This window comes from Zalophus californianus, chromosome 1 (assembly GCF_009762305.2).
Source record: "Zalophus californianus isolate mZalCal1 chromosome 1, mZalCal1.pri.v2, whole genome shotgun sequence".
Classification (NCBI taxonomy): Eukaryota; Metazoa; Chordata; class Mammalia; order Carnivora; family Otariidae; genus Zalophus; species Zalophus californianus.
Genome location: NC_045595.1, coordinates 168,811,662 through 168,824,215, shown reverse-complemented (window position 1 = coordinate 168,824,215; position 12,554 = coordinate 168,811,662). Strand labels below are relative to the sequence as shown.

At 39.2% G+C, this 12,554-nt stretch overlaps 1 protein-coding gene across 2 annotated transcripts in view; it reads right to left on the bottom strand.

Annotated features, from left to right (window-relative positions):
* TOMM70 (translocase of outer mitochondrial membrane 70) overlaps window positions 1–9,479 on the bottom strand; it is a 35,976-nt gene extending 26,497 nt beyond the window's left edge. Inside the window, exon 1 of one of the 2 annotated variants that reach the window (XM_027584712.2) lies at window positions 8,748–9,479. In XM_027584712.2, the coding sequence (XP_027440513.1) occupies window positions 8,748–9,074 (327 nt within the window). In that variant the 5' untranslated portion in view covers window positions 9,075–9,479. The remainder of the gene's footprint in view (window positions 1–8,747) is intronic. The other variant, XM_027584711.2, reaches the window with a different exon arrangement.
* Window positions 9,480–12,554: the final 3,075 nt, after the last annotated feature.

Here is a 12,554-nt window from a genome sequence, read left to right as displayed (position 1 = left end):
TTCACTGTTTTCGTTAACACCCAGTGCTCCATGCAGTACGTGCCCTCTTTAATACCCAGCACCGGGGTAACCCATGCCCCCACACCCCTCCCCTCTAGAACCCTCAGTTTGTTTCACAGAGTCCATAGTCTCTCATGGTTCATCTCCCCCTCCGATTTCCCCCCCTTCGTTTTTCCCTTCCTACTATCTTATTTTTTTCTTTTTAACATATAATGTATTATTTGTTTCAGAGGTACTGACCTTGTTTCATTAGCAGAAACAGCAGTGAGCTCTTTCCTATCTAGAAGTTTAAGGCTAAATAATATCATACAGAATACCAGAAAAAGCATTCATAGCAAGGGCTGACAAGTTAAAAGAACAGAGAAATGAGTACAGAAGGCTTCCTTCTTCTACTTAGGATAGACACTTCTTACTTTCATTCAGCAAAGTCTAAATCAACTTAAAACCAATCAGGTGAATCTTTCAATTAGCTATTTTCCTCCACTTGGTCAAGTTTTATAATAGCTCCTTTTAAAATTATTAAAAATTCTTTTACTCCAGGGTGCTTAGCTGGCTCAGTCATTAGAGCATGCGGCTCTTGATCTTGGGGTTCTGATTTCGAGCCCCACAGTGGGTACAGAGATTACTTAAAAATAAAATTAAAAAAAAATTCTTTAACTCTTAAAGCCAAAATCAGAGTCTGATTAATTTCCTTTCCTTATTCCTGTAAAAAACAAAACAAAAACAACCAAACAAAAAAGAAAACCCACAACACGCCCCCAAACAACAATAAAAACCCACAAAACCAAAAACAACCCCCACAATGGCCTGAATGACACTGTGGAAAAGGATCAAATTACATAAACAAATCACCAAGTTGCAACTTTCCTCCAGTGCTCCTCCACTGCCACTCCAGAAAGCAACCAAACTACATTTGCAGAGAGCACAATCTTGGTTAACATCCCTATCACCCTAAGCTCACTGCCTGCCCCATTACTTTCTGTCCAACTATTTCCCTTCATTAATAAAAATGCAGAGAAAGAATAGCATTACAACAAGGACAGTACAGAAAAACCAATTATTTTGGCCTACTGATAAAATTTAGGACAAAAAGCTGGTTAACATAATGCCAACCTTCTCCTGTGTCAGGAACTAAACCCATTTTCATAAGCTTTGAGGCGAAAACCAGGAAGAAATGAAAATATATGCACTGGACAAAAAAGTTTATATTAGAAAACACACAACTAACAATTCTTTATGAGGGATTTTTAATCCATCCTACAGGAATCCTTTGTACTACTACTTTTCAGTCACTCCCCACCCGCTGCCACCAGTCTACATTCTCAAGATATAATAATAATAACTTTCAGAATTAAAGATTGAAGTTAGAAAATAAGCCCAGGGCGCCTGGGTGGCTCAGTTGGTTGGGCAACTGACTTCAGCTCAGGTCATGATCCTGGAGTCCAGGGATCGGGTCCCACATGGAGTCCGCATCGGGCTCCCTGCTTGGGGGAGAGTTGGCTTCCCCCTCTGACCCTCCCCCCTCTCATGCTCTCATTCTCTTTCAAATAAATAAGTAAAAAATCTTAAAAAAAAAAAGAAAGAAAATAAGCCCAAAGACAATTTTGAAAGCATATTTTATAAACGAGAAATGAAGATCTGCAGATCTAAAACATAATGGGAACATCTCAAAATGCTAGTATCTTTCATATGGTCTATTTGCATATCTAAAAGCTACTAGGGAGATTTAAAAGACTATAAAGCCATTTATCTTACTGGAAATCACTTTTGGTTTGGATAGTCTTTTTAAAGTTCTGAATATTCCATAATATTTTACACTAAAATTCTGTGGAAATGCATCTCTCTGCATTTATTACAACAAATTATTTTCTAATTGATCTGAAAATTCTTTTTAACATGTAAATTGTATCATGTCATTCCCTGCTCAAAACCCTCCAATAACTTTCCACTACTATTACCTACATACAAGACTCTAAACTTTACTTCAGCCATATACTAAATTTCCACACATGGGCATAAATTCAAACTCTGTGAATACTGGTCAGAATACAGATGAATTATGAAAAAGATATTTACATCTGCCTAGTATGTCACATAAAGTATAATTTAAAATGGTCTACTAGAAACTTAGTTTTTTTCCATCCACACTTTAAGTTTCATCTCTTCATAATAACTGTCCAGCAGAGTTAATTAACTCCATGATTTGATATGATTCTGCTAAATGAATTCAACAAATATTTGGCACCAAATGTTATAGGGAATCCTGAAGTTAATGCATTAAGCAAAAATCAACTGTCAAAATTACTTTTGAAGAATCTTTAACAGAGTACTCCACTGGGGACTCAGGGTAGGTGCTATTACTATCCTCATTTTACATATAAAGCAACTGAAGGCCAGAGAGACTAATTTGCTTAAGGCAGGTTTCAAATTCAAGCAATACTTCTGTACTGCATGGATCATCATCCATGTTTTATGAAGAATATCATTAGAATCACACTCAGATTCACATTCTGGAACTAAATCAAAGAAAACAGATTCAGATATATCTTGCTCAGTACTGACTCTAGGGCAAAAGGTCTTTATATGAAAAGACAATCATCAGCACAATTAGATCTTTTTCTTTAAGCCAAGCAATTATAACTGAGTTCATTTTAGTTAAAAGCACATTTTTTTTAGTAATTCCTTTTTTTTTTTTTTTAAGATTTTATCCATTTATTTGACAGAGAGGGACACAGCGAGAGAAGGAACACAAGCAGGGGGAGTGGGAGAGGGAGAAGCAGGCTTCCTGCCGAGCAGGGAGCCCGATGCGGGGCTCGATCCCAGGACCCTGGGACCATGACTTGAGCCGAAGGCAGACGCTTAACCAGCTGAGCCACCCAGGTGCTCTAGTTAAAAAGCACATTTGATGTTAACTCCACTGTACAACAACCAACAGGATAGTCTTTATCCTGAAGGAATACTAGGGCCAGTGTAAGAAACAAACAGACCGGCAGCTTCTCTACAGAATTACTACTGATTTAAAAAACTGAAACCCCAATTCACATCAGGAAAATGTACATTAGGTGATTAGTAAGTTGTCTAATAACCAGAAAATTATTAGGCCCAAAGTAGCAACTACACACACACACACACACACACACACACACACACAGCCCTAAAACTATTTGGGTAAGACACAAGAATTAAAAACAAATAACTCAGGTAACAAATCTAAAAGGAAACAATGAGAAAAGTAAATATATTTGTCTCCTCTCTTCAACAAACACTGTGCTAGAACTTGTCAAACAAAAGGGAAAACCTAGGAATCTGCCCCACACCTTTGCAGAGACATAATCTACTCTGGAAAACAATTAACATTTATAGACAAAAGCGACAGATATTGAAGTATAATACCAATAAATTTAGTGGAATACAAAGTTAAAAAAAAAAATCAAGGTTTGACAGTCAGTGAAGGTTACTTACAGGAATTGCTCTGGAACAAAAATGACTGACAAAGGACAGTTGGTAAAATACTCCAAGAAAGAATACCCTAACAGGCTTATTTAGCACGCATGTGTGAAAAAGAGTCCTCTGAAAACAAGTCCTGCAATGGTAGCATTGACTACATTACAAAAAACTTTCAAAGATTTACATTTGGCAATAAGAACTCACTGTAAATTTTTAGCAAGTATTTATAAAATATTATTCTGATGATCACATAGAGTCACTGTGAAAAGAAATGAATTGGAATCTATGCATAAGAAAATAAAATGAGTATTCCCATAATTACACATTTATATCCAGTTAAAATATACGTAAGGTGGTTTGATAGTGTTTCTTTTCAATGGTTTCAGTCCCTTAAATTTACCAAATTCCAAAAGCATATTTTTAAAATTTGAATTTCAGCTTAAAAGAAGTAGCAATCAACCGTGGAAAACTTGAAGCATGAGAAACAATCTTTTAAAATACTTTATCGACCAACTGTTACTTTTGTATGAATAAAAGCTAAGATAACAAGAAAATACCTGAGATAATAATAATAAAGTCCTTTCCCATATTATGTTTTTAAAAACCTACAACCAACCCCACCTACTAAATCGTAGTACAGAGCACTCTTTACCTAAGAACCCACTTGTAAAAACACTGCTTCTGCAAGATTATGGTAGTAGTTCATCCAAAATCAGGTGATTTATAAAAAGAATGCCTAGGAGGCGCCTGGGTGGCTCAGTCGTTAAGCGTCCGCCTTCGGCTCAGGTCATGATCTCAGAATCCTGGGACCGAGACCCGCATCGGGCTCCCTGCTTCTCCCTTTCCCACTCCCCCTGCTTGTGTTCCCTCTCTCGCTGTGTCTCTCGCTGTCAAATAAATAAATAAAATCTTTAAAAAAAATAAAAATAAGAAGAATGCCTAAATAAGGTTTAAGACTGTTATACCAACTTCTAGGATTGATTGGTAGAATAAAAATAAAAAGCTGGAAGTCTGAAAAAAAAAAAACTCAACTTGTGAGTTGAGTGTGTGTATATACATAGTGAGTATATACACACACACTATGTATATATATGTATACATACACACACACATATATATGTAGATAGATAGATATATATATATCTACAAAGAATGAAGCTTCATTGGCACATTTACTCAACCTTTACTTTGTACCAAACATTGTATTATGTTCTGAGAATACAACAGTAAGACAGAGCCAGTCCTAGCCTTCACATATTCCAGAGTACAGTAGGAAAGACATGAATAAGTAACTCTAGTACCATGTGGTAAGTGCTATGGAAGGGAAAAGTTCAGGGTGTTATGTAATCACATATTGGTATGCCCAGGTAAAGGGTTTCAGAAAAGGTTAAAATACCTACATGTTGTGATTTGAAGGATGAGAAGGTAGGAGTATTGGACAGTGTTCATAGAAGAGCCAAAGGCAAAAAACATGAGGAAGTGTCAAGAGATAAAGTTGAAGAGGTAAGCAGGATCAAGATCACTGAGGGTCTTAAATGATGATGGGTTTCAACTTTATGTTGTAGCAAATGAACTGAACACCATTTAAGGATTTTAAGCCTGGAGCTGTCAGGATTTATTCTAGCAGTGACAAAATGGATTAGAGGAAGACAATGAGAAGAGCAGTTATTTGGTTGAGAAATAATGGCAGTGGGAATGTAGTAGCAGTCAAGACTTAAGAATTTTCTAGATGTTTTCCTGGATTGGATGTGGAAAACACACAAGGGGCAGAAAGTTAAGATGACAGCCAAGTCTCTGGCTTGGGAAACTAGTTAGATGAGGCACATTGAAAAGGGGTACTCTTCAGGAAGAACAGGAGTTTGGATGTGAAATATTTGTGCAGTAATGAAGTAAAAATTCCCCTTAAATTTGGGCCTCTTGAGAGGCCTAGGCTATAGACAAGAAATTAGGGAGCTATCAGTATATGAGATAAATAAAACTCCCATACAGCAAGCAAGCATCTAGTGAAGGTGTGGAAGGTAAGAATGCTTATGATAGAACCATGAAGATCACCAAAAGGAAGAGGCAGAGAAAAGAGCGTGGAAAGGAGACTGAGAACAATCAGCAAGGGAGGTATCAAGAAATTTTTAAAAAGCAAAGAAAATCAGAATATAGTATATCAGAAGCCACAGGACAAGTGATGAAATTAAGACAAGACAATGTGAAATATTGCCAAGGATCAAGTGAGATAAAGACTGAAAGGTGTTCACTGGACTTAGTTATATAGGAATATCATTGGTGAACCCGATTTTTAAAAAATGACTAGAAGCTCGTTTAAGGGGAGAGAATTGCTTCACTTCAAAAATGACTGAAAACAGCAGGTTACTCAGTCTGTGATCCCCTAATTAAAATGTTTAAGTACATTTCTCCCTTCCCATTCTAGAGTGCTTAGATTAGTGGTTCCTAACCATTTCATGTGGGATAACTCCCGTGTAACATTAAAAAAACTTGAATACCAGAATAACTATATTTTATCATCAGATTAAAAAACAACCGGATAAAAAGCTACTATACTCAACGAAGTTTTAAATAAATGCATATTTCAAAAAAATCCCAAGTTTGAAAAAAGAAATGCCTAAGACATCTATCTATGTAGCCAGAATACCATTACTTGGTGTATATGTGGGTTTGGTAGTCCCTTGCTATAACTCAGGGCCAGAGACTGAGAAGCCCTATGGATAAGGTGCTCTTCAAAGAATCTTTCCAACTTTGGAAACCTGTAATTCTTCAAATTAAAATGGCACATCATGGTAGGTTTTTCAATGGGCCAAAAAGGAATATGATTTAATACTTTAAGTACCTCAATCTCAGATGCTATCAACTGCAATCTGATGCCTTTCTTTAGTGAAATCCTAAAATCTCCATTACTTAAAGAGAAATATGAATTTCTGCTTTTGCTTTCAAGTGTTTATCCCAGAAAAAAAGATAAATGGATAGTCTACACTGCACACGAAAATCACAAGCCAGATAATTGTATTGGTTCGTTTTACATAAGGCAAACATCGGCAACAGACAAAAACCACTGAATTTTATTCACTTAACTCTGAAAAGACACTATTTGTCCATTCCTTCATTCCCTTAAAAATTATGGCTATTGCTCAGGTGGGCAAAGAACAGTTAAGGCATCAGGATTCTGCCAGTTTTTCCATCAGATGAAACAAATGATTTCCTTATTTACCAAACCCACTAAAGTTGCCAAATGAAAGGTGCTATTCAAATATAAAGCAATTTCTCCAGCCACAGATAATAAATAAATAACCGGTGGTCAGTTATATATAGACAGTCTAATAATAACTTTAAGGACCAGACTATAAAAAAGACAGAAAAATAGTCTTTCAGTATTTATTAGTCAGCATCAGTTAAAACACAAATTTCCTTTAGAAAAATGGCAAAGACACCTCTAACTGTTGCTTTACTGAAGAATAATTTGGTAATTCAAAGCAAGAATATAAGCCCACAAATTCCAGAAGGTGAACAACCCTAAGTGTGTTTTGCTCAGTTTTATTTTGGGTCAAAAATAATAAATCATTTTAAAGCAGTTGAACTTATACAAGTCAATCATAAAATCTAATTTTTAACAGCAGCGACTTAAAAAAATTGTTCTGATAAAACTACAAAACACCCTCAAATTTAAAAATCATCACTTTTGACCCAGACAATGTTGAAAAACTAAAAACGGGATTTAAGAAAATCTAAAATCTGAAAGACAGTTTGCTGAATTCTATACCAATGGCATACTAAATTCAAATACCAAATGGGTGAGATGGGGCAGTATTTGAAACTGCAAAAAAAAAAAAAAGTCAAAAAGTTTCATGTATAAAAATTGTTTTTATTTTTAGTGATTATAGAACTAAAAGCTTTTATATATTTCTTTCATTCTTCTTCTGTGATTAAAATTAAGCTAAAAAATGAAATAGGAAATGACCAGAGAATTTCAGACATATGAAAATGGTATCAGACAAGTGTGAATTCAAAGAATCCCCCGATTATCACTCTCATTAGCAGCACTCACAGGCAACAATTTTTAGAGCTGGAAAAGATATGAGAGACCTAAAATATTGTAATCCTCTTATAGTATGGGGATGAGAGTAAACCAGAGGTAAAATGACTTTCCCAAGGTAACTATGCTGGAGAGTCCACTACAACTGTGCACATCTCCTAGTTCTCACAGTCCATGGGCTCTTCCAGCATACCATACTGCATCTTTTCTATATTAAAAAAAAAAAAGGCTATGTTTTACTCTCCCATTACAAAGACTATCTGGCTCTCTCACAGCCTAGCACAACGCCTGACATATAGTGGGCATTAAATTATGGTAGTTCACTCCCACATCAAAACTTCCTTCAAAGCTAGTTTGACTACTTAGTAAAATCATGTCTTTAACCTGAATAATATAATGTGGAAATGACTTGCAAACGTATTTGACTGGGAGTTATTTAACCAAAGGCTTCTCTGAACTCTGATTTACTCTGAACTACCACTGTACAATCCGAGAGGCAAATAAAATCTTCCACCCCACCCCATCCCAGTATTGTTAAATGCAGCCAGGCTTATTCCCCACAGCTGTCAGATACCAAAAGGATTTAACAGTCGGTTCAACAAAACCATGCAAAGCGGTTCACCAGATACTCTGACGCTTGGCCTAACATCAAAGAATCTTTATCACGCATGTCAGGCTTGATCATGTAAATTTTCAGGTAAAACTAAAAAATGAATTTAAGACGCTTCTACCAAAAAAGTTTAAGAATTCACTTCCACAGATAAAAAAACAAATGCTACTCAACATCATTTCACTCTGCCAACCAACAGTCACTGTATTTACCTATCCCCTACCCTAACAGACTTCAAAAAACGGGGGTGGCTCGCTATTAAAAGGTTATTACGAATCAAGTTCTAGGCCTTGGAAATCACAATTCCTATCAACCACAATGTACTAATCGTAAATGGAAGTTGGCTTCCTTCACTAAATACAATCTTCACATGTGCAAATGTCCCCCGTACCCAAAACGCCAGAGATAAATGCTGTGTCACTGAGAAAAAAAGACAAGTATTTTTCTGAAACCAAAAGGAAACTATCAAAGAAGAACTCTAACTTGTGCTCTCGGGCTATTCCAATCCCTACAAAGGCAGCCAGAAATGTGCTAAATCCATGTGCTGCCAGGCAGCTTCCGTCTGATGGGAAGCCCCCTGACCCGCACAGCTAGCCAAGGAAAGGCTGCACCCGCTGGGTTCCACCTCCATAGCCCAGGGCTGCTTCTCACCATTTCCAGGTGAGCACCGGGGCCATCGGGATGTCCGCTGCCCGGGGCCGGGCTGGCCCTGCCCTCTGGGGTCTTCCGTTCGCTGTTGCGCTTTAAACCGCCGGCGTCGCCTCGGCCCCCAGCCTCCCGGCGCCGCCTCTGCCGGCTCCACAGGTACATGGCACCTGCGCCTAGCAGCAGGGGCGCCCCGACCGCCAGCGCCAGCTGCCATCGCGGTAGGCCCCCAGTGCCGGGGCCCGCAGTCGCGCCGCCGCCGCCCATCCCACTCCCGGAGCTGGGCGCAGCCGCCGCGACCACCGCCGCCTCCACAGGCTTAGAGGCGGCCATGACAAGCGTCCTCCGCCACAGCCTCCCTACTGGTCGCGGGCGCCTCAGTCACCAGGTAGCGTGCGAAGGAAGACCGGAGGGAGGTAAGGAGGCAGTGGGCGAGGGAGCACGCTAGGCAGCGAGAGCGGACGACAGAAAAGGGCCAGAGGTCACCGGAAGCCTAAGGCATGCCGGGCCAGACCCGGCCGTCCTTTTCCTCCCTTCTCAACCGTAGGGAGGGAGGGGGCGGAGAGAAGAGGGGAAAATTACTTCCGGGTCAGGGGGAACAGGGCGGGAGGGGGGCTTCGGGAGTGGCCCTTTCTCTATCGTTTCGCGCCGCTGCTGTTAGACTAGCTTCTAGGGCTTTGGGTCTCCGGTGGTAGCCAGTGTCGTTCTCTCCGCCTTCCGAGAGCCGTCTTATCTGGGGAAGTGGAGGAGGGACGCTTATACAGCGGATCTATGCTGCGCAGGCGAACGCCGGAGGCTCTGCAGCGGTCCTAAGAACGGGCGGGAGTGGTGGAAGAGTTGTGAATGTTATTGGTTGGCAGGAGTGGTGGGCGGGGCGTAGCCTGAGTAGCCCGGTTTATTGGTGGAGTTTGGGCTCCGTTCTCCCATTACCGCCACGTAGCTTCTTAGACCTTTGAGGCCAGTAGTTTGGTTATCCATCTGGACGTGCGGGAAACCAACGGATTAGTAAAGGTGTGTGAAGGAAGAACTCAAAGCTAGAGCTAAACTGTTGTATCACTAATTCTCTTATTTCTACCGTGGCCAGATTTTAGTTTGAAGGAATTTGAGATTATTGGGGGAAACAGCAGATAGCAGAAATCAGACTGGGTGGAAACGGGCAAATCTAAATTGGCTTTCGCCAAAACGGCTTGAACTGAGTCCCTGCGGTTCACCGTCTGCACCAGTTACGAAAGCGATGACGTCTGTGTGTTGTTAATGAAGTTCTTTAACTGAGTGGGTAGAAATGGATGACCCAGAGTTCCCACCTGCCTGCAGCTTTCCTATACGTGTTTGTGCCTTGTGCTGGATTTCTCCTGACATCCCAGCCCACGTTGCGATCCCTGGAGCCCCCGCGCCCGCCGCAGTGCTCTGATCCGCCCACTGCCTTGCGAGTTTTGCACTAGCTTTGTCAGCCTTCTTGCTTCATTTCCAAACCGAAATTTCAATTCATAGCTTTCATGTATCGAATAGCTTTGTCAAGTCCTTTCCCCCTGCTCTGCACCAGACATCTTAAAATACAAGAATTTCCCTTGCAAGGAATTGCTGGAATTCATAGTATTTTCAGTAAGAAAAGACAAGTATAAATAGAGAATGAATCCAGAACTATGGCTCCCATTTCAAGTATACTGGTCTGCAGCCCCTTATATTAACAATTTACAAAGGGACATTTTGCTTTTGGGCACAAAGGATTTTCAACATCACAGTAGAGCTTCATAAAGATCGAAAGATAATTTATTACGTGGCACAAAAATAGATGGATTAAATTAGAATGGCCTAATTCAAAGGTTTCAGGATCGTTGCTTTGCCCCTGCTTCATGTAGGTTCCTATTAGTAAATTGCTTTCAGGTAATAGGGTTCCTCAGCAACAGACTAAAAAGATGAGCTAAAAATAATAGCAATAGAACTGAGTTGATCAAATAGTTACCGTTGCAGGCAATCATCTTTTCTTCCTTCCTGATTCCCAGCCCCCAGAGGAAAGTCTTCTGGCCCTTAATCCAATTTCTCCCTTGCCATTTCAGAATAGAGTTAGAATTTTTCTTTACTGAAATTTCCATTTTTCTGCATCCTCGGGGGGATTGTAGAATGCTAGTAATTACTATTGGTAGGAACTAAGTCCTTTGAAGTTTTTTTTTTAACTTATTTATTGGAATAGGTAACATTGTTATGGTTGCAATCCAAAAGTTATAAAGGGGTTACTGTGAAAGGTCACCCAGTTCCCCTCTTCAAAGGTGATCAGTGTTAGAGTTTCTTGAAACACGTTTCAAGAATTCAAGATAAATATTAATTAATCTAAAAGGCTGCTTTTATTGGTTTTATTTTTAAGATCGGCATCAGTAAATGATTTTGTTCTTGTTACTTTTGTTATTTTTTGAACAGACCATTTTCATTTCCTAGCCTGTTCATCTATTTTCTCCCATTTTATCCATCATTTCCTAATTGATTATAGTGTAGAACTGAGTAAGAATGATCTTACTGACCTGATGCATAAATTTCTGAGCTGTGAAATAGTGAAAACATACCTCTCACATCTATATGTGAAAGATTTAGATAACATTTAATTTCTTTTTAGTATATTGTTTGTTACAAAATAGCAGACATTCCTGCTTAGTTTTCTGTTTTTCTGAATTTTAAAGGAGAGAAGTAAAATTGTCTCTAAGAAAACTGAAATTTTGTATATGTGAACATAGAGATTTTCTTTTTCCTGCTACATTAATGGAACTCAATAGATTTCTTCACCTCTTCTCTGGTCTATCTTGGGAGTCAGTTGAAGTGAGGTAGAACAGCTAATGGACTGGGATGCAGGAGACCTGAGTTTTTTTTTTTTTTTAAGATTTTATTTATTTATTTGACAGAGAGAGACAGCAAGAGAGGGAACACAAGCAGGGGGAGTGGGAGAGGGAGAAGCAGGCTTCCCGCCAAGCAGGAGACCGATGCAGGGCTCTATCCTAGGACCCTGGGATCATGACCTAAGCGGAAGGCAGACGCTTAACGACTGAGTCACCCAGGCACCTGAGACCTGATTGTTATTCTAGATTTTAATACTAAGGAGCTATGTGTGTGACTGTGGGCACCAATGTGACCAGTGGATTAGACGATTTCTAAGTCTCCTCCTAGCTTTAAAATTGTATGATTATATCCCCTCAATTGTCATTGCTACATGAAAGGTTTTCTTATTGGTAGAGCTGGTAGATAGATGCTTGATTGGTGTTCAAGCCTTCCAGTGAGTCCACAGACATATTAAGCACATACATACACAGTTGGATTCTCTCTCAACTTTTCCTTAGGTTTCCATTCTCTGTTTTCCCTCACTGCAAAATTACCGGAAAGAATTGTTTATGCTTGTTATCTCTACTTATTTATCATCCATTTCATCCAAAATCTCTTATAATCTGGTTTCTAACTTTATTACTAGTCTGAAACTACCTTAAAGGTCACTTAATTCATTGTTTGTTTTTGGCCTTCACATGCTTTTACTGAAGCACATGATACCATTGGTTTTTCCCTTCTTGAAACGTTGTTTTCCGTGGCTTGCAGGAGACTAAATTCTCCTGGTTCTACTCTCTGACCAATTTCTAGATAAATGCTGTCCAATAGAACTTTCTGTGATGTTGGAAGTGTTTTATATCTGTGACATCCAATATGATTTGTATCTATTGATGCCTAATAGCCATGTGTGGCTACTGAGCACTTGGAGATATAGCTAGTGTGACTAAATTTTTCGTTTTCATTTAAATAGACATAGCCCTTTTTACCTTGTTTTATAGAATTATAGTT